Raw genomic sequence first — 23,317 nt, 5'->3', positions numbered from 1 at the left:
AGCATTTAAGCTTATGACCTAAAGTTGTTCATGACACAGACCTTGCTTTCAACTGTTTAAAAATGTTTTCTCATAACTTATGCATCTTTCTGCTTACCTGCAAATATCATTTTCTGGGTCCTCCAGTCCGAAACGAGTATCGAACACCAACTGTATTCGTGTGTTTTCGGGAGACAGCAACCTCCATGTCAATAAGATGCTTCTTGGATAGTTGAGAGGAAACCGTGGGCTCTGTATATATCCATTATTCACGACATTGACTGTATCCTCATGCCGATATATTGCTGTGAGGTGATTGCTCTCTGTTAGTAGTCACAACTTGTACAAATTAGTTGGCTGTTTAAATATCGATGAACAATGCAAAAACACAAGCACCAAGCATAACAATGAATGATAAATCTTTAAATATTTAACATTTATTTTACAATTAATTTACATTTAAATTATTTTACATTTAAAAACTTCATTTGCAATCAAAACTATGTCATCAGAAATCTGTTCAAAGTTACAATCATACAGGCACTGTGGCCCTTTGGGGATTAGAAATAGTTAAGCTCTGGTTAAATGTGCTAAATAGAACAATAAATAAACATGGCATAATAGCATCTGCTCCATGTTAAAGAGGGCAGTAGTAAACAATTGTATAAATGTTACTAAAAATTAGTCGTGACAAATAAGAACAACTCACAGCACAACAAATATTACATAATCTTTGTAGTGCATCTTTCAGAACATTGATATTTTCATAAACTTAAAAATTGCCTAGAGGCACAAAATTAGGTTGTTATTTTAGATGATATTACATACGTATCACATAAGCATGAACATAAAAACCAGTTACAAAGACATGGAAGTAAAATCAGAGCAGATGACTTTAGTTGAACAGATAGTAGGGACATATTTATAATGAGATAGATGGCTTTAAAATAAATTGCTGCTAATAATTCTATATGAAATTAGTGAGCAATTTTATTGCCATGAAAGCAATCCCTCTTTCACAAAGGTGATGAGATGCATTTGGAAAACACTTTGTCAAGTTCAAACTGATTTTGACACCTGAATTTATTATACATCAGTCAAGGCAGAAATTAGGCAAGACAGCAATGAACATACAGAACATAACATCAGCAAATGGAAACAGTTCATAAATGATACATCAGATCACTATTAAAATATTGCTATGGCTGGATTCAGCTTTTAGATAGAACTAGTCCAATTGTGCACAAAATAGATTGTGCACAAAATATATTTGTGCTTCTCGGCAACTAACCAGCTCCATCAGCTTGATTTTTGTTCCATTGACTCCATTTACACCTCACGCTGCCTCCGCAAGGCTACCAACATAATGAAGGACAAGTTGCACCCAAGCCATTCCCTCTTCTCCCCTCTCCTATTGGGCAAAGGTTGCAGAAGTGTGAAAACGCACACCTCCAGATTCAGGGACAGTTTCTTCCCAGCTGTTATCAAGCAATTGAACCACCTACCAATAACCAGAGAGCAATCCTGAGCTACTATCTACCTCATTGGAGACCCTTGGACTATCTTTGATCAGACTTTACTGGACTTCATCTCGCACTAAACGTTATTCACGTTATTCCCTTGTATCTGTACACTGTGGATGGCTTGATTGTAATCATGTATTGTCTTTCTGCTGACTGGTTAGCACATGACAAAAGCTTTTCACTGTACCACAGTACACATTGACAATAAATAATAAACTAAACTAAACTAAAAAATGTATACGAGTAAAAAGTTTAGTTTAGAGATTGTTTAGTTTAGAGATACAGCTTACAAACAGGCCTTTCGGCCCACCAAGTCCACGCCCACCATCGCTATCCCATTTATACAAGTTCTGTTATAGCACTTCTGCATCCACTCCCTACACGTTACAAAGGGCCAATTAATCTTCAAACCCTTACACGTGGGGAAAAAAACAGAGCACCCGGAGGAAACCCCATGCAGTCACAGGGAGATCATGTAAAGTTCACACGGACAGCATCCAAGGGCAGGATTGAACCCGGGTCTCTGGTGCTGTGAGGCTATGGTTAAAAGTAAACCCAGTATATGTATCTGAATGGAAAAGTGCAGATTGAGTATCTGGATTGTGCGTAAGATGAACCTTGGTAGAAAATATTACTGTTTGAATGTGAGTTAGCAACATTGAAATTCCGCTTACATTTGGCTGCTCCGATCAGCCTGAATTGCAGTGCAAAATTCAGGAATGTTTAATAAACAGGCTTGAGTGAGTTGTGATGATGTTTTTATGTGCTGCATTATCACAATATTTTTTTCCCCAAAAGAAGACGACAAGAGAAATGATTGGTAAAATATTCAATGTTTCTTTTCTTTTTTGAAATACTCAAAGTGACTGATCAAAGACTGGAATCGGGAACCCTTTCTTTTTCCTTTCTTAACATCACAGTGGCACATCTGTGAAAGCTGCTGCCTCACAGCGCCAGAGACTTGGGTTCTATGCTGACCTCGGGTGCTGTCTGTGTGGACTTTGCACATTCTCCCCTTGATGCATGGGTTTCTTCCGGGTGCTCCGGTTTCCTCCCACATCCCAAAGATGTGCGGGTTTATAGGTTTATTGTCCTCTGTAAATTGCCCTTAATGTGTAGGGAGTGGATGTGAAAGAGTGGTTAACAAAACTAGTGTGAGTGGATCATTGATGGTCGGCGTGGCCAAAGTGCCTGTGTCCATGCACAATCTCAAAACTAAACTAAACACCATGCAATACTCCATCAGGTTTTGTGTTTGCAGTTATTTCAGGATATTTTATAATAGTTAAGAGAAAAGCTGTTATCAGGTAACTAAATCATGCTATCAACAAATAAAGACCTGTCCTGAGTTACGATCTACCTCACTGGAAACCCTTGGACTATCTTTGATCGAACTTTACTGGACCTTATCTTGCACTAAACATTATTCCCTTTATCACGTGTCTGTACACTGTGAACGGCTCGATTGTAATCATGTATAGTCTTTCTGCAGAAAGGTTAGCACACAATAATATCTTTTCACTGTACCTTGGTACTCTTGAACTAAACTAAACTTAAAAAAAGACCAGTGTGGCAAGCTAGCTTGACTAGACAGAATTAAGTAATGGGCCGAAAGAGCACTTGAAACAATATTTTTTAAGAAACTTTTAAAAGGAGGGTTAAGGTGGAGGAGTTCTAGTGGACTGATTGGGCAGCTGTGACAAGTTCATAGTTTTTATTCTCTTTTTATTGGCTCAATGTATCAAATTGCACACTAATTAAGTCTTTGTTCCTCATGTCTCCAAACATATTTTTATTGGTAAAGAAATCAAAGAGTGAAGTTTTGGAGAGAACAGAGTACATGCTCTACTTTAGTTTGGCTTAGTCCGTGGCGTCACCCATTCCTTGGCTTTGGTAAGTGGGAAAATAAAATAAAATTATTAGACTGTGATTTAAATTTTAACTGAAAAAAAAAGTTTTTGCAAGCAGAAAAAAAGTAATTGTGGACAGGCATAAAATTTTAGAAAGGATTAAAGTTTAACTATCTTTTCAAGTAAGTAAAAATGACAAATAGCCATGGCTACTGCATTCAGCTAAAATAAAAATGATATTTTAACATGAAGATTCTTCATTTTATATATTATCAGAATGTTTTGCTCTGCTTATCTTGAACGGCATAGTTTACAGTAAAGGGGACCACTAGGTTTTGGTGTTAGATTTATGCTTTAGTCAGAGGGTGATGAATCTGTGCCATTCATTGCCACAGACAGCTGTGAAGACTGTCAATGGTTATTTTTAAGGTGGAGATTGAAAGATTCTTGATTAGTGAGGGTATAGATTGACCGTCTCCACAGCCATCTGTTGCAATGAATTACACAGATTCACCACCCCCGGCTGAAGAAGTTCCTCCTCATCTCCTGTCTAACGGTACATTCCTTTTATTCTGAGGCTATGGCCTCTGGTCCTAGACACTCCCACTAGTGTAAGCATCCTCTCCCACATTTACTCTATCCAGGCCTTTCACTATTCGGGCACTTTGCAGTGATCAATAAACCTGACGGATGTGGGATGTGGAGAAAGTTGCAACACTCAGAGGGAGTCACAGGGAGAATATGCAATCACAGGGAGAACATATTTTTGCACAACTGCACAAAGGAACCAGCCCAGGTCAGAATTGAACCTAGGTCTTTCAAACTGTGAGGCAAGAACTCTGCTAGCTCTGCCACTGTTATGCCCTGGATTGTCTACTCCAATATGCAGATGCTACACTAAGGGACTCTGCTTACTTTTCTAATGATAATTTTAACACAGATACTCATCTCATTACCTTCCCATTTAGAGTAAACACTCGTTATTTATTCAATCGAAGCTCTGTCATTATCTAATCCATGGAGTGCCCTTTAATTTTTTAAAAACATTTTCTATTTTGAATTGAAAGTAATTATGAAATGATTTTGCATTTGTTCGCTGATTTTCACATTAATAATTTGCAGAATCGGAAGAGCCGAACTCTCAAAATAAATTCAAGTCGTCACAGCAATATAAAACTACTTCCTTCACTGCTGCAAAGATAGGATTAAATTGAATGAGAGAGATGAGCAAAAAGTCTCTTTCGAGATTCAAAATTCTTAGAGATTAGAAAAAGGGGATAGAAAAGAGAGCTGGAATAAATTTGAGAACATTGAGTGGGCAAAGTTTAAAGTAGACGTGTGGGGCAAGTAGACTGGAACTCTGTTCTCAGTTTTTACACTGAGAGTGTTGGGTGGCTGGAACTCGTTGCCAGGGATGGTGGTGGAGGCTGATATGATAGTGGGCTTCAGACACTTTTGGATAGGCATATAGATAAGCAGGGACCAGATGAGGTTAGTTTATCTTGGCTGATCATTCTCAATCAGTACCCCGTTCCTGCCTTCTCCCCATACCCCCTGACTCCGCTATCCTTAAGAGCTCTATCCAGCGCTCTCTTGAATGCATTCAGAGAATTGGCCTCCACTGCCTTCTGAGGCAGAATTCCACAGATTTACAACTCTCTGACTGAAAAAGGTTTTTCCTCGTCTTCGTTCTAAATGGCCTACCCCTTATTCTTAAACTGTGGCCCCTGGTTCTGGACTCCCCGAACATTGGGAACATGTTTCCTGCCTCTAACGTGTCCAACCCCTTAATAATCTTATATGTTTCGATAAGATCCCCTCTCATCCTTTTAAATTCCAGTGTATACAAGTCTAGTCGCTCCATTCTTTCAACATATGACAGTCCCGCCATTCCGGGAATTAACCTAGTAAACCTATGCTGCACGCCCTCAATAGCAAGAATATCCTTCCTCAAATTTGGAGACCAAAACTGCACACAGTACTCCAGGTGCGGTCTCACTAAAACCTTGTACAACTGCAGAAGGACCTCTTTGATCCTATACTCAACTCCTCTTGTTATGAAGGCCAACATTCCATTGGCTTTCTTCACTGCCTGCTGTACCTGCATGCTTCCTTTCAGTGACTGATGCACTAGGACACCCAGATCTCATTGTATGTCCCCTTTTCCTAACTTGACACCAGTCAGATAATAATCTGCCTTCCTATTCTTACCACCAAAGTGGATAACCTCACACTTATCCACATTAAACTGCATCTGCCATGCATCTGCCCACTCACACAACCTGTCCAAGTCACCCTGCAACCTTATAGCATCTTCCTCACAGTTCACACTACCACCCAGCTTTGTATCATCTGCAAATTTGCTAATGGTACTTTTAATCCCTTCATCCAAGTCATTAATGTATATTGTAAATAGCTGCGGTCCCAGCACCGAGCCTTGCCGTACCCCACTAGTCACTGCCTGCCATTCTGAAAGGGACCCATTTATCCCCACTCTTTGCTTTCTGTCTGTCAACCAATTTTCTATCCATGTCAGTACCCTACCCCCAAAACGATTTGCTCTAATTTTGCCCACTAATCTCCTATGTGGAACCTTGTCGAAGGCTTTCTGAAAGTCGAGGTACACCACATCCACCGGCTCTCCCCTGTCAATTTTCCTAGTTACATCCTCAAAAAATTCCAGAAGCTTAGCCAAGCATGATTTCCCCTTCGTAAATCCATATCTATATACTAAAACTCTCGTTTGTTTGTTTGTTTGTTTGTTCCTGAACTACAGCCAAAGCGGTACACGATAGCGCAACAATTTTAGGCCCACCTTACTCATCGTTGTTCCTTTGGTGCTAATGGAAGAAGTTTAATTGAAATCAGTATTATATTTTTAACGTTATTCACATTTTAAAGTTTAAATCTATCTCCGAGGGAGGGGGGAGGGAGGGAGGGAGGGGGTGGAGGGAGGATAAGGGGGGGTTGAGGATGATGGAGTGGGGGGGGAGGGGAAAGGGGGGAGGCGTAGGGGAGGTGGAGGGGAGGGGATGGGGATGTGGAGGGGAGGGGGAGGTGGAGGGGAGAGAGGAGGGGGAGAGAGGGGGAAGGAGGGGATGGGGAATGGGGGGAGGGGGGAGGGGAGGGGAGGGGGAGGGGGAGGGAGGAGGGGAGGGGGAGGGGAGGGGGAGAGGAGAGGGTGCTGCTCCAATGCGTGAGAGGTTTGGGCCCAACGGGTCCACTTGGTCTAGTACTCTTTAATATCTGGTGTTGACAAGGTGGTGGACAAGTGTTTCAGTGGCTGATTGACCCTTGCATATTTTATGTGGATGCTAACTGGGCAACCTGTTGTGTTCATAAGGTCATAAGATAAGTCATAGGAGCAAATTCGGCCCATCAAGTCTACTCTGCCACTCAATCATGGCTGATCTATCTTTCCCTCAACCCCATTCTCCTTCCTTCTCCCCATAACCCCTGACACCCTCACTAATCAAGAATCTGTTAATCTCAGCTATAAATATATTCAATGATTTGGCCTCCACAGCTGTGGCAATGAATTCCATAGATTCACCACCCTCTGATCAAATAAATTCCTCCTCATCTCCTTTCTAGAGTTATGTCCTTTTAATCTGAGGCTATGGCCTCTGGTCCTAGACTTTCCAACCGCGCTGCTGATGCAAATAAGAATTTCATTGTTCTGTTTCAGGATATATGATAATAAACCACTATTGACCATTGACAACAAAGTACACTCATTTATGTCCGTGCCATATCTAGTCTACTTTGAAGGCCAGGTCACGTCAGTATATAAATGATGGATGACACTGTGTTCGTTTAGTTTAGAGTTATTGCATGGAAACAGTCCCTTTGGCTCACCTAGTCAACGCCGACCAGCGATCCCCGTACACTAGCACTATCCAACACACTAGGAACAATTTACAATTTTTACCGAAGCCAATTACCCTACAAACCTGCATGTCTCAATTACCCTACAAACCTGCATGTCTTTGGAGTGTGCGAGGAAACTGGAGTACCTGGGGAAAACCACGTGGTCACAGGGAGAACGTACAAACTCCATACAGACAGCACCCGTAGGATCGAACCTGGGTGTCTGGCGCTGTAAGGCAGCAACTCTACCACTGCGCCACCATAAATTGAACTATAGAATTACGCTTACATGAATTAATGCTGATGGCCACCCCATTGCTAAACTGCCATGCTGATGACTGAATTGAAACCGAGAAACTGACTTACTACCAACCAATTTCTGCAGACTTACAATCAAAATCATGAATGAGTTGAGGATCATTGAAAACGAAAGCTGCAAGAAAATCTGCTCGGAGAATACTAATAAGTAAAGGCTTGAGGTGATTAATAAGTAGACAGAATCACAGCAGCAGTGGGAATTGGGGCATGTCGCAATGATTGTGCGCGTTGCATGGGAATGGAGTGGATGTTACAATGAACGTTACCACTGTGCCATGAAGCTGTAGCTTGACAGATACTGTAGTTAATCAGTAGAACACCAGTGTTAATGGAACCCAAATGGAAGGCACCTGCATCTATAATAGGGATTGATGTTGGAAAGATGGAGATTAAAGCAACTACCTTGGAATCAAGAGAGCCAAGAGTTAAAAGTGTTTTATTGTCATATGTACCTAAATCTATATACTAAAACTCTCATTTGTTTGTTTGTTTGTTCCTGAACTACAGCCAAAACGGTACACAATAGCGCGACAATTTTAGGCCCACCTTACTCGCCGTCGTCCCTTTGGTGCTAATGGAAGAAGTTTCATTGAAATCGGAGTTATATTTTTAGTTATTCGCATTTTAAAGTTTAAATCTATCTCCTAGGGAGGGAGGGGGGAGGGAGGGAGGGAGGGGGGGAGGGAGGGAGGATAAGGGGAGTTGAGGGGGAAGGGGGAGGGGGAAGGGAGGGGGGAGGGGAGGGGAGGGGAGGGAGGAAGGGGAGGGTAGTGGGAGGGAGGGGGGTGGGGGGAAGAGGGGACGGGGAGGGGAGGGGGAGAGGGAAGGGGGAGGAGGGAGGAGGAGGAGGGAGGAGAGGGTGCTGCACCAATGCAGGAGAGGTTTAGACCCAACAGGTCCACTTGGTCTAATGGACAATAAAATCCTTACTTGTAGCAGTACAACTGGCTTGTATATACCGTACTCAATAGTGGCGCAGTGGTAGACCTGTTGCCTTACAGCACCAGAGGCCCAGGTTCAATTCTGACCTCTGGTGCTGTCTATAAGGAGTTTGTACATTCTCCCTGTGACCGCGTGGGTTTCCTCTGGGTGCTCCAGTTTCCTCACACATCCCAAAGAAGGTTAATTGGCTTTGGTAAAATTGTAAATTGTACTTAAGTGTCGAATAGTGCTAGTGTACGGGTGGGTGATGGTCGGTAGGCGCAGACAAGGTTGGCCGCAGGGCCTGTTTCCGCGCTGTATCTCTCAACTAAAACTAAGCTAGAAAGATAGTACAATATATAAAAAGAAAAATAAATCAATGAAAAAAAACACAATGTAGTGCAAAAAAACAAAAAAACAAAAAAACAAAGCCTGACGTCCCTCGTGCAATCGAGGCAATTCGTAGTTCAGAGTTTAGTTGGAGGCAGAAAGATGAAGGTTAAAATAATCAACGCACAAATTGAACTTGGTCTAGTCCTCTCTGATTATGTTATCAAACAAATGTGTAGGCTGTAAAGAGGAAGAAATTAAGGTGAAACACTGAGACAGATTAGTAATCACATGGGGAATGAGAGTGGAATTAGAATTAGAAAGAAAGTCCAAACCAAACAGGGAGAAATTTGATTCCTGACCTTTTTGGTGGGAATCTTGTTTATCCATGTGGTTTTATCCCAGTCTAAAACCAGAAGAAGAATTGACACAGGAATTTACCTGCAGTGAGGTTTAACATTCGACACTCACGCCAGTAAGATAAGTTCCATGTAAGATCAAATAAATATTTATCTCCATGTAAAGCTTGAACTGTTTTTATTCTGGTAAAATTTCAGTTTATTATTAACTGTGCCTTAATAGAAACACGTGTAGGAAGGAACTGCAGATGTTTGTTCATATTGAAGGTGAACGCAAAGTGCTGAAATAACTCAGCAGGTCTGGCAGCATCTGAGGAGAAAAATGATGCATGACGATTTGGGTTGGAACCCTTCTTCAGACTGAAAGGGTTCCGACCTGCCTGACCAACTGAATTACTCCAGCACTTTGTGTCTATCATTAATAGAAACAATTTGGTTAGTTTTCCTTTCTGAAAAATGGAATCATTATGTTGGAAAATGTTTAATTTATTGACACAAAATCCAGAAAGTACATAATCATTCGGACACAAAATGTGCTTTGGGGCGGCAGTTGTCTTCATCATTGACAACAGTTCTGCCTTTTGAGACTCTTTTGGCAAGATGGTCGACTCCACTCAAGTCTCAAAAAAGGGCTGTAAGGTGGCGCAGCAGCAGAGTAGCTGCCTTGCAGCACCAGACACCTGGTTCGATAGACCTATGGGTGCTATCTGAATGGAGTTTGTACGTTCTCACTGTGATCGTGTGGTTTTCTCTGGGTGCTCCAGTTTGCTCCCACACTCCAAATTCGAGCAGGTTTGTAGGTTAATTGGCTTCAGTAAAATTGTAAATTGTCCCTAGTGTCTAATAAATTGTGTGTAAATTGTCCCTATATTGTGTGTATGGAGTGATCGCTGGTCGGAGCGGACTCAGTGGGCCGAAGGGCCTGTTTCCGCACTGTATCTCTTAAAGCTGAAATCCTTAAGCTAACTCTCCTGTGCAGTACCGAGGGTTTGCTGTTAGAAATACTTTCTCTTGGATAAAATTTTAAAATATCTTGTCTGTTATCTCAGATGGAGAGGAATGATCTCATGAGATTTTTCTACTGAAGAGCAGTCCAGTTATTCCTGGTTTTCTGGCCAGTATATATTTCTCAGTCAACATCAGTGAAGAGATATACTATCTGGCCATTACCACATTGGCCTTTGAGGGATCTATTGAGTTTCATGCAGCAGAAATGTAATTGTACTTCAAAGGTATTTTGTTGGCCATGAAGTGGTTTGGGATGTTCAGAAACAGATATGAAAAGTGCACTTGAAATTCCAATCTTCCTTTCAGCAATGTAGAAGCAAGCAGGTGTAAGTGGGATATTGTCTGAATCACTGAACTGAAGCACGGTCAGCCTTTTGTGACAAACTCTATTTCATTCTGACATAGCACTGAAGCTCAGTAATGTAACCACAAAGAGGTTCATCGACTAGAACTTGAGGTTCTTAAATGTGATTATAAAATAAAACTTATAAAATTCATAAAATGATCTTTAATTTACTTTTCGATACAGTGCAGAAACAGGCCCTTCGGCCCACCGAGTCCATGCCGATCAGCGATTACCCCGTACACTATCACTATCTAACACACCCGAGACAACTTACCGAAACTAATTAAACTACAAACCTGTATGTCTTTGGAATGTGGGAGGAAATCGGAGCACCCGGAGAAAACCCATGCAGTCACAGGGAGAATGTACAAACTCCGTACAGACAGCACCCATAATCAGGATCGAACCCGTGTCTCTGACTCTGGAAGGCAGAAACTCTACTGCTACACTACTTTGCCGCTAACTGTCCTGCTAAATCTCCCGTAATCCTAAAACCATTTACACAAATAAGCAGTAAAAAATAATTAGAGAATGAAAATTTATTTTAGATTGCATAAGTAATAATATAGAAAATGCTGATGTCATTAAAACACCAATATTTTAATTAATAATGATATTTTGCTGTCTATAACAAAGTTGATAACTGTATCAATTTGTTGACTATAACGCACGAGGTTTCATACCAGTCATTACATTGCAGTGACATGACTGATAATGTAATTAGAGATTTATATTGTTGGTTAAAGTTCATCCTTCTTTCTTCTTTTTTAATAAGTCTATCTATAATCACATGCGAAGGGATGGTCAGTTTCTAATAATGTTGTGATTTCTTGATTGCTAGATTTTGAAGATCAGCTTGTCCTCCTTGTTATCTCAGCCTTCTCTGTTGGAGGCGGGAATCTGCATTCAACATCTCCATTAGATGGTTCAGCTCGGATATGAAACTCGCTGAATCATATCTGGAAATTGTGCGATATCAGTAAATGAATGATTGCAAGTTGGCAACCAGCACATCTCTGCTGGCTTTTACTTCCACTGAATTTCCATGATATAAATAAAATAGCATTGCCATATTAATATACAGAAGATTATAAAAAGATGAATCAATCTGCAGAAACCCATACAAATGCAAACATAATGAAAAACAATTCTATCAATAGTTAATCATATGTTTCAAATGTAGTCTTGGCAATGCAGATTGGGTTGCAAGTCTGAAATTCACAGATAGTACATCACATAAATGAAACTCATTTTCCCCCCTTTGTTGCGTTAGTCTTTATAAGTGATACTGAGTGGCATTATACCTTGTGAATAAAAACAGCCCATTTATGTCACTATCGGCAATTTGAATAGAATTCATACAGAAAAATCATTCAAAAGGTTAAGCTGCTTCCCAAATTAATCTATTTCTACCCGTCCGGTAGCACTCACACCGGTCATCACAAAGTGCTTCGAGAGACTGGTCCTGCAGCACATCAAAGCCAGCCTCCCACCCACCTTCGACCCACACCAGTTTGCCTACAGAGCAAATAGGTCTACAGGGGATGCCATCGACACTGCTCTTCACACTGCACTGACCCACCTTGAACACCAGGGGAGCTATGTGAGGATGCTCTTCCTCGACTTCAGCTCTGCCTTTAACACGGTCATCCCGAGCAGACTGGTCACCAAACTTTCCGACCTTGGATTTTCCCAAACCATCTGCCAATGGATCAAGGACTTCCTGACCAACCGCCCCCAGACCGTCAAAATAGGCCCTCACCTCTCCTCCACCATTACACTGAGCACCGGCTCACCACAGGGCTGTGTGTTGAGCCCCATCCTTTACTCCCTCTACACTCACGACTGCGCCCCCACCCATCCCACCAACACCATCATCAAGTTCGCGGATGACACGACTGTGGTTGGACTCATCTCAGAAGGAGATGAGACAGCCTATAGGGATGAAATCCAAAGGCTGGCAGCATGGTGTTCAGTGAACAATCTGGTCCTGAACTCCTCCAAAACAAAGGAACTTATAATTGACTTTAGAAAAACCAGTGGAGATTACGACCCACTCTACATCAATGGGGTCTGTGTGGAAAGGGTACCAGCTTTCAGGTTCCTGGGTACGCACATCGCAGAGGATCTTACCTGGTCTACCTACACCATCACCACAGTAAAGAAGGCACAGCAGAGACTCCACTTCCTGAGGATCCTCAGGAAAACCAACCTGCAGGAGAAGCTCATGTTGTCCTTCTATCGCTGCTCCATCGAGAGTGTGCTGGCATACTGTATAACCACATGGTATGCCAGCTGCTCAGAAAAGGACAGGAAGGCCCTTCAGAGGGTCATCACGACGGCCCAGAAGATCATCGGCTGCTCACTGCCCTCCCTGGAGCACCTGTTCAGCCTACGCTGCCTCAGTAGAGCAGGCAAAATAATAAAAGATCCATCCCACCCCGGCCACCGTCTGTTTGTTCATCTGCCCTCTGGTCGACGTTTCAGGTCGATCAAATCCCGAACAAACAGACTTAAGAACAGTTTTTACCCCAGGGCCATACGAGAACTGAACACTACCTTTGCACTAGGCAACACCGTTAAAAAATCTTGTACTTAATATAATTGTATTTAATTGTATTTATGTATTTATTTGTTTTTGCATTTATTGCATATATGTTTGTACGCACCGTCAGGATTGGCTATTTTTTAATTTCGTTGTACTCGTTGCAATGACAATAAATGAATATTATTATGTTTTCTTTGCCTTCCCGTGCTCTGACAGTACCTAAAATAATTTTGATCATATTTTGAAGACAATCTCCAGACACTGCCTTTATTATGTTTCCAAGCCCAGCATAATCGTTTGTATTATTACAAGGAAGTAATAATTAGATCATAATTTATTTTCAATGGACCGCAAGAAGTGGATAATTCTTCAACATGACCTAGTCAACTTGGTCAACGTTGAGATAAGGCTCCCACATGCATTCGATTTGCAAGTGCATTGCACATCACATTGTGGCAGGACAATCTTTATAGGCTGCAGAGTGGTGCGTCTGGTAGAGATATTGCCTCGCAGTGCCAGAGACCTAGTTTCAATCCCGACCTCGGGTGCTGCCTGTGTGGAATTTGCACGTTCTCCCTGTGATCATGTGGGTTTCCTCCAGGTGCTCCGGATTCAAAGGTTCATATGTTGTAGGAGCAGAATTAGGCCATTCAGCCCATCAAGTCTACTCCACCACTCAGTCATGGCTGACCTATCTTTCTCTCTTCACCCCATTCTCTTGCCTTCTCCCCATAACCCCTAACACCCTTACTAATTAAGAATTCCTCCCACATCCCAAAGACATGTAGGTTTGTAGGTTGGCCTCTGTAAAATTGCCCCTAGTGCATAGTCAGTGATTTACAAAGTGGGATAGCAAAGTGTTGTAAACATGTGGATGGACGGCATGGACTCGGGTTGAAGGGCCTGTTTCCATGCTGTATCTTCAGTCAATCAATCAATTCAATTAAACATGTGTCCACCAGTCAGTGTGATCTGGTTGGATGAGGGCAACATGACTTCATGAGATCACTCCTCCTGAAGAGGAGGCAGAGGACAGGGATTGGGAGAGGAGAGGCAGGCATCAGTCAAGGACAGAGCACAGGACATTCATCTGCAGTTTGATGGGTTCTTGCACATCCTCACACCCTCCATGGTGCAACAGAGCAATACATCATTGCTGTCTTGAAAGTCGGCCAGGTTAGTCAGCCTTTTATTAAATAATGCAATGTGCCAAACGTAATGCTGTAATCTATCCACACTGCCATCCTCCATAAGTTGTCACATGGCATATTCCCATAGTGTTCACATTCAAAACATCTGACCCCAGGCCTCATTGAGCTAGATCTTCAGATACTGTGGCAAAGAGTAAGGAGCTGATGGAATGAACAAGACTGGCGCTGTCTGTGTTGCTCGAGATTATGCACCAGCCATACCTTAATGAACTGGAAGTTTTTGCAATATAGGAAAGCAATGAACTCATCTCTAGAATCTCACAGAGCAAAGCAGATGCCCAAGAATGGACCAAATCCTGCAGTCTGTGCACATGTGAAAATCCTATTCTGCTGTTTATTAATTGAGTAATTGCTGAAAGTGCTCAACTAAAAAGGTCACAAGGACGGCACGGTGGCGCAGGGGGCTGCATGGTGGTGCAGCGGTACAGTTGCTGCCTTACAGTGCCAGAGACCCGGGTTCAATCCTGACCACGGATGCTGCCTATTGTACATTCTCCCGTGACTACGTGGGTTTTCTCCGGGTGCTCCGGTTTCCCCAATCAGCGCTGGGCAAGGAGATGTACAGGTTTGTACGTTAATTGGCTTCGGTAAAGATTGTAAATTGGCCCTAGTGTGCAGTATATTACCAGTGTATGGGGTGACCGGGTGTGGACTCGGTGGGCTGAAGGGCCTCTCTAAACTAAACTAAACTAAACTAAATTAAAATCTTCATGTTGTAAATATAAATTGCAGGCTGAATGATATCACTGACACCCTCTAAATCAGGAAATCTTATTTTTAAACTTGTTGTTTAAAAAAATTACTGAAAACATTTGAAGGTACTAATATTCCCCCAGTTAAAGTGAAGATAAAATTATTTGGTCTTGCAAGGTGTAGAAAAAGAATCATCCACCATTGCTCTGTTGAAATGTGGCGATGTTAGTCAGCCTTTTATTAAGGAATACAATTTCAGTCATTAATTTACAAAACTTTTCTGTAAGTCATTAACTTACAAAACAGAATCCTGTATTCTGACAGCTGCCAGTTACATATTTCCATCTCACTCAGATTATCTACTGAGAATAATTACAAGGTGATGTTCTCCTGCTTTCAGTCTGAGACTAATCACAAGGTGATGTTCTCCTGCGTTCAGTGTTCTCTGTTGACTTGTTCTGAAATGACTGGCCCTGAAACACCGCAGGTGAGCAATTGACTGATGTTTAACTGCGAAACACCAGAGATTCTCTTACGCTCTCTGTTATATCCACCAGTGTACTGGAGGGCGATTGCTTTATATGATTGCCCCCTCTGTGAAACATCTACGTAAATAACACATTCTGTGTGGGGGATTGTGGCACATAACACTCCTATAGCGAGGAACTCATGGAAGTATGAATTATCACACCTACATAATTTAAAACATGCCTGTTTTTCAACCCTCTGTTCTTACTTAAGTCTCTAGAAAAATGCGACAAGCAGGTCTTTACAGATGGCTCAGCGGCAACCGAACAAACGTGAGACTGAATTTTTATTACTAATTACCCCTGTTTATTGCAACTTCTTTCTCAGCATTCTGGCACTTAAATTCATACGGCATGGAAACAGGCCCTTTGGCCCAACTCATCTATGCCGACCAAGATGCCCCCATCTAATCTAGTCCTGTTTGCCTGCGTTTGACCCATATCCTTTCAAATCTTTCCATTCCATGTACCTATCCAACCATCTTTTAAATGTTGTTATAGTGCCTGTTTCAACTAACTCCTCTGGCAACTCGTTCTCTACACCCACCACCCTCTATGCCTCTCAAGCTCAATTCTTGCCCCTCTCACCTTAAACCTATGTCCAATGGTTCTTGATTCCTCTAGCCTGGGTAAAAGATTCTGTGCATTCAACCTATCTATTTTGCTCACGATCATTTACACCTCTAAAAGATCACTCCTCAACCTCCTGCTCTCCATGGAATAAAGTCCTAGCCTGCCCAGCCTTTCCCTGTAGCCCAGGCCCTCAACTCCTGGCAACATCCTCGCTCAGTTTCAGGAATTGCCACCTTTAGGTTTATGCCTCAGCTGTCTGGATCCTCCCACTCTCAGACCCTGAACAAGTTGCTCATATCCTTCCCTCCCTGCACTGGCCCTGTGCACTGGTTGCCTCTCTCCTTGCCCAGCGCTGATTGTAGGCCTGGCATTCTGCTCTTTCCTTCCAGCCCCAGCAACCCTCCAGCTGTTTCACATCTGTCCCCATTCTCCTAAACCCGCTTATGTCAATGGTCTTGGGGCAAGGCCATACAGCCATGAGCTAAAAGGCACTGCCGGGAGCCCTGCGTTTGCCCTCCATGATGCTGGCAGTGGGTGATTTTGAATGGGCATAGAATCATAGAGTCATAGAGCCATACAGAATGGAATCAGGCTCTTCGGCCCAACTTGCCCATGCTGACCAACATGCCTCATCCACAATAGTCCCATCTGCCTGAAGGTAGTTATCTTCCAATGCTGACTCTCACACTATCCACATCTCCAACATTAAACAACCATTTAACCATCACAGCCATATTATACATAGTCACTGCCGCAAATTTACTAAGCTCTGCCACCACCCTTGAGGAAGAAGATAGCAGCAGGAAGCAACATGTAGCAAAACAAAGGGTTTAGAGGGGTATTAGCCCTGAATCACTGAATTGAAGCACGTCAACCTTTTGTGACAAACTCTATTTCATTCTGACACAGCACTGAAGCTCAGGAATGTAATCACAAAGAGATGCATCGACTAGAACTTGAGGTTCTTAAATGTGATTATAAAATAAGACTATATCTCACCCGAGCAAATTCATAAAATAATCTTTACTTTACTTTTAGATACAGTGCAGAAGCAGACCCTTGGGCTCATCAAGTCCGCGACAACCAGTGATCACCCCGTAGACTAGAACTGTCCTACACACTAGGGATAATTTACAAATTTACCAAAGCCAATTAACCTACAAACTTTGGAATGTGGGCGGAAACCGGGGTGCCCTAAAAAACCCATGCGGTCACAGGGAGAATGTACCAACTCTTGATGAGTAAATATATTGTCATTTATTCATCAAGACTGGGCCTAAATCCTGGAAATCACTGCTTACCAACATTGTGGGAGGACGTTCACGAGAATGGCTGCAACGAGTAAGTCATGCCCTGAGGGGCCATGGTAGCTCAAGAAGGTGGTTCACCACTTTGTTCTCAGAGGGAATTATGGATCACACCCACCCAAAGCAATGAACAAGGAGATACTGTGCACCCCAGCTGCACTTTTAAGGAATCCACTTTGAGGTGCCGATGTAATGGCATGCAACGGGTCTAGCAAGGTAGGACAAGCTGATGAGTTAAGTGAGAAACAAAGATAACATACATGACGGATGCTTTAACTTCAAATGGACATGAAACAGAAGGTACCAGATCAAGTTGCCTGGTTTGCAGCCCACTCAGTTTTCTTTTTCTTGGCTTGAAGTGGAAGTGGCGCAAGTTTAACATTTGTGGTCAGGATGAAATGTCATCCAGGAGGTGGGCTCACACCATGTTGACTCTACGTGGAATTTAACATAAACAATCAAAGACATTTAAATGCTTGGATTTCTGCTTTCTTTAGCCCGAGTGTGTTGTGAGTGAGCAGTGTAACTGGGTGCTCATAGCTCACATCCCTTTAAAATTATGTAGTTAAATCCAATCTGCAAAATGTCACCAAGTTTTTTAAAGGATGATGCAGTATTTGAAAGATTGAAAAAGTGTGCAAGTTTCCATTAAAAAAATTAAATGTTCTTGTACTAAAGTACTTTACAGTGCATAAAATGGTCAAAATTGCAAGCTGGGTCCATTTGCAATTTGGACTCAATTGCATAATATAAATGAAAGGCGGCATGGTGGTGCAGTGGTAGAGATTCTGCCTTACAGTGCCAGAGACCCGGGTTCGATCCTGACTATGGGTGCTGTCTGTACGGAGTTTGCACATTCTCCCATAGACCGCATGGGTTTTCTCTGGGTGCTCCAGTTTCCCCCCACGCTCCAAAGACATGTAGATTTTCAGCTCAATTGGCTTTGGTTGTAAATTGTCCTCAGTATGTAGGTAGAACTAGTGTGCGGGTGATTGCGGGTGGGTGTGGACTTGGTGGACTGAAGGGCCTATTTCCATGCCGTATTTCTAAACTAAATCAAACTGAAACTTCCACTAGCAACAGCAAGGGGAACTGTACAATGTAAGAAAAAAAATTCTAGAAACAACTTGACTGCACCATGACAGTAATTCCTGTTCACATTGCATTACGAGTCTTCTCATTGCATTAATAATTCTGACATTTAAGAAGCTTTTGGATAGGCACATGTATATTCAGGCCAAGGAGATTAGTTTAACTTAGCATCATGTTCAGCATGAACGTTGTGGGCTGAAGTGCCTTTTCCTCTGCTGTAGTGTTCCATGATCTATGTTCCATGCTCTGTGCCTTCAACCTAATGCACTGACTCTGTCTCTCTGTTCACAGTTGCAACCTGACCTACTGAGTATTTCCAGCATTTTCTTGTTTGATTTTAGACTTCTTGCATCTGCAGTTTGTTTGTTTTCAAAGTTAACTGTTAGTTAGAAAAGAAAAGAAAATGTCAACCTTCTCTGGTTTTTGAAAGGTTTGAATGATGATGCACCATCTAAATTCTGTTCTGGGCCTACTTTCAGGTCATCGAGTCGTAGAGTCAACCAGCTTGGATCAGGCTCTTCAGCCCAACTTGTCCATGGAGACCAAGATGCCTCATCTACACTAGTCCCACCTGCCCTCACTAGAAACACCTGTCCGTGTGTGAAGTAGATATTCCTCAGAGATCCATCAATAAAACCCATAGGCAACTCATGGACTATAGAGCCATAGAGTCAGACAGTGTGGAAACAGGCCCTTTGACCCAACTTGCCCACGCTGACCAACATGCCCCATCTACACTAGTCCTACTTGCCTGTGTTTGGCCCAGATCCCTCTAAACCTGTCCTATCCATGTACCTGTCTAATTGCTTCTTAAACGTTACGATAGTTGCGATAGATTATCTGGTACCTTGGTACCTTATCAATAATGGATAATGTTGAGATTGTGTTACTACAACACTATGCCTTACTAAGTGGCAGAAAACAAGAACTGACATTCAGCATATTGTTTTAATTGCCTCATTTCTCATTTACTGTTTGTATTAAAGTAAATTTCAGAGAATGTGGAGATTGTTATGTGAATATCTGGGAAATAATTGGCAACTGTTTGCATTCCATTTGTTAGAACACAAGGAACTGCCCGCACTTGTTTTTAAGGCTCCTCTTACAAAAATAGTGCTTAGTAAGTGGACATTTTTGGCAATAATTTGTCTTGTGAAGAATGCAGCCTGTGGCACCTCAAAGCACCCTCCCGCTGTCTGGAGGCATGTACAGAACCTTGTTTCACTGTTGCATCCAAAAGTTTAATTAACCACTGTGCAATATTCTTGGCACATAGGATATTGTTCCTTTGAAAATCAAGCACTACCAGACATGGTTTCCGGGACCCTGGGACACCAAAACAACAGTATACTGTCTGTGAATGTCCCCAGCATTGTTCACCAACTGTGAAGTTTATCACTCGGTGCGTTACTAAGATTGTTTCCAAGGCTGGAAGGGCCAGTTTGCTTCCTGGGGTTGGATGACCTCAGTCTGGGTCAGAGGAAAGGAGGTACAACTGGTTTCTGACCTTGGAAGAATAAAAATAAAAATGAGACCAACCTGTGACGCCCGGCCGACATTCATTGTCTGAACTTTTCTGGGAAGGGTGGCCATTTAATAGAGAAGGTAGGGGAACTGTGCACATTGGATTCAATCCTGGCCCTGAGTCAGTATCATCAAGGAGATGGGAAGGAACTCTGTGTGTGTCCAGGATGAGGCAAAACCTAATCCTGCTTCTACTTTTTTTTTAAACATCATCTACTGGAGAAATATCACACCCTTAAGATTTCTCAATTAAAGGCAATGTAAAATAAACTTAAGCCATGACACAAATAAACTCAGGCCCAGTAATGTTTTCAAACATTGAAAACAGTGAATTGAGGATTTGAGTTTAGGAGCAGGGAGGTTCTGCTGCAGTTGTACAGGGCCTTGGTGAGACCGCACCTGGAGTATTGTGTGCAGTTTTGGTCTCCTAACCTGAGGAAAGACGTTCTTGCCTTAGAGGGAGTACAGAGAAGGTTCACCAGAGTAATCCCTGGGATGGCGGGACTTGCATATGAGGAAAGACTGGATAGACTGGGCTTGTATTCGCTGGAATTTAGAAGACTGAGGGGGGATCTTATAGAAACATATAAAATTCTTAAGGGGTTGGAGTGGCTAGATGCGGGAAGATTGTTCCCGATGTTGGGGGAGTCCAGAACCAGGGGTCACAGCTTAAGGATAAGGGGGAAGTCTTTTAGGACCGAGATGAGAAAACATTTCTTCACACAGAGAGTGGTGAGTCTGTGGAATTCTCTGCCACAGAAGGTAGTTGAGGCCAGTTCATTGGCTATATTTAAGAGGGAGTTAGATGTGGCCCTTTTTGCTAAAGGGATCAGGGGGTATGGAGAGAAGGCAGGTACAGGCTACTGAGCTGGATGATCAGCCATGATCATATTGAATGGCGGTGCAGGCTCGAAGGGCCGAATGGCCTACTCCTGCACCTATTTTCTATGTTTCTATGTTTCTATGTGAACTCAAGAATATTGTCATTCAGCTCTAACTGTGAAGTCCCAGCAGAAAAGGCAAATTTATAATATTTCTCAGTGAGATTTATTTTCTGCAGTTCTGGTCGTCCCATTACAGGAAGGATGTGGAAGCTTTGGAGCGGAGGTTTACCAGAATACTGCCTATATTAAAGGGTATTAGGTATATGGAGAGTTTGGACAAACTCAGATAGTTTTCTCTGGAGCATCAGAGGCTGAGAAGAGACATAATATCTATATACTAAAACTCTCGTTTGTTATCTTGTTTGTGACTGAACTTCAGCCAAAACGGTACACGATAGCGCGACAATTTTAGGCCCACCTTACTTACCATTGTCACTTTAGTGATAATGCAAGCAGTTTTATTGAAATCGGTGTTATATTTTTAGTTATTCACATTTAAAAGGAGGGGAGGGGGAGGGGAGGAGGGAGGAAGGGGGGAAAGGGGGTGTGGGGGAGAAGGGAGAGGGAGGGGGGGGTTGAGGAGAGAGGGGAGGGGGGGGAGGACAGGGTGCTGCACCAATGCCGGAGAGATTTGGGCCCAACGGGTCCACTTGGTCTAGTAGGTTTATAACATTATGAGAGGCATTGATAGGGAAGGAAGTCTGAACCTTTTTTCCTTGGTAGAAATGTCAAAGTCTAGAAGGCATCATGTACAGCATCGACATCATGTACAGCATCGACACACACGCACATCATCTTTCCCTTGTACACTCTGTGGCATGACTTTATCTAAAACATTTTCCAATGCATACTTTCTCATGAAAGCATGTATATTCATTTCTGATATATTGATCATCTTTACCGTTTCACTAACATTATGCTGCCTCTCCTGTGTTTGATGTAGCTGGCATGTAATGAAGTATGGGTTTAAGAAAAAAGGATATAACAGTTAAAGGAAGCATATGGAAATGTGGACCTTGAGCAATAACAGATTTTCAGTCATTTTGCACAGAAATAATATACTCCCCTTGTAATTTATATCATTTACATGGCTTGGTTGGATGATTGCCCTGAAATTTAGAACATAGAGTATTGACTATGACCCTCAATGTCTGTGCCGAAAATGATGATAAGTTAAACTAATCTCTTCTGCCTGTATGTGATCCATATCCCTCCATTCTCTTCAAATCCATGTGCCTATCTAAATGCCTCATAAATGCCACTATCATATCTGCCTCCACCAACCTCCCTGGCAGCACATTCCAAGAATTCACCACTCTCTGTGTGAATAACGTTCTCCGCACTTGTCCTTTAGATTTTACTCACTTAATACATTATATTCTCTTAAATGTTCTGAAATTAATATTTTCTGTAACATAGAATTATGTAATATTGGAGATTGTCTAGTTTAGTTTAATTAGTTTAGTTTATTGTCACGTGTACTGAGGTACTGTGAAAAGCTTTTGTTGCATGCTAGCCAGTCAGTGAAAAGACTGCATTATTACATTCGAGCCATACAGAATGTACAGATAGTTCAAAAATCCTGAGCAAAGTAAATCGAATTTTTGTATCTTGTAAATTTTCTTTTATCTACACCACTAAATGTAATGCATTGTTGGCAGATCTGCACTAATAATCAGTGAATATCTGTAACTTTATCAGTCGTAACAATTAATGAGTACAAATACTCTACCTTTACCTCAATTTAATTAATGAAAAGATAGACATAAAATGATGGAGTAACTCAGCGGGTCAGGCAGTATCTTTGGGGAAAAGAAATAGGTGATGTTTTGGGTTGGAACCCTTCTTCAGACTCGCTGGAGAAAAGTAGTAGATGATGTTTCAGATTCTGACTGAAAATGTCACCTATTCCTTCTTTCCAGAGATACTGCCTGACCCGTTGATTCATTCCACCATTTTGTGACCATCTCCGGTATAAACAGCATCTGCAGTTCCTTCCTGCACATTAATTGATGAAAAGTTGCCCTTTGATTGTTTCTCATTTATTGACTGAACGTTGCAAATCTCCTGTTCATATCAATCTCCTTCCCGTCTCCAGAACCTTTCAACCAGCCTTTCCTGAGCATTCCACAGATTGTTTCACATAGAGCAGACTTCATTGATTATCATTAGATATATTGCCGAGAGAATCTTCATCCAAATTCCAGCTGTTGCAGTTCTTGCAGTTGGATTTGTTGCTGCACGTCAATGCTGACAAGTAATTATGCTACTTGTACACCGCATATTGCAACCTGATGTAACGAGTCAGCCTCCAGAGACCATAAATAAATTTATTTCTCGTTGGAATCTTCACTTTATAAATATTCAGGTCAATTTTTTGTTGCAGTTAATTCACAACTAGTGGCAGCAACATTAACTACTGATAAAAATGTAGTGAAATATTTAATCTAGACA

General features: G+C 42.1%; 1 protein-coding gene across 2 annotated transcripts in view; it reads right to left on the bottom strand.

The window, feature by feature from the left end:
* Window positions 1-23,317, bottom strand: part of pdgfd (platelet derived growth factor d) — a 94,889-nt gene that overhangs the window by 33,485 nt on the left and 38,087 nt on the right. Inside the window, exon 2 of one of the 2 annotated variants that reach the window (XM_078402524.1) lies at window positions 98-284. In XM_078402524.1, the coding sequence (XP_078258650.1) occupies window positions 98-284 (187 nt within the window). Of the gene's footprint in view, window positions 1-97; window positions 303-23,317 lie in introns of both variants that reach the window. The other variant, XM_078402523.1, reaches the window with a different exon arrangement.

This window comes from Rhinoraja longicauda, chromosome 7 (assembly GCF_053455715.1).
Source record: "Rhinoraja longicauda isolate Sanriku21f chromosome 7, sRhiLon1.1, whole genome shotgun sequence".
Lineage (NCBI taxonomy): Eukaryota > Metazoa > Chordata > Chondrichthyes > Rajiformes > Arhynchobatidae > Rhinoraja > Rhinoraja longicauda.
The sequence above is the reverse complement of the archived record's forward strand: the minus strand, read 5'-3'. Positions and strand labels throughout refer to the sequence as shown.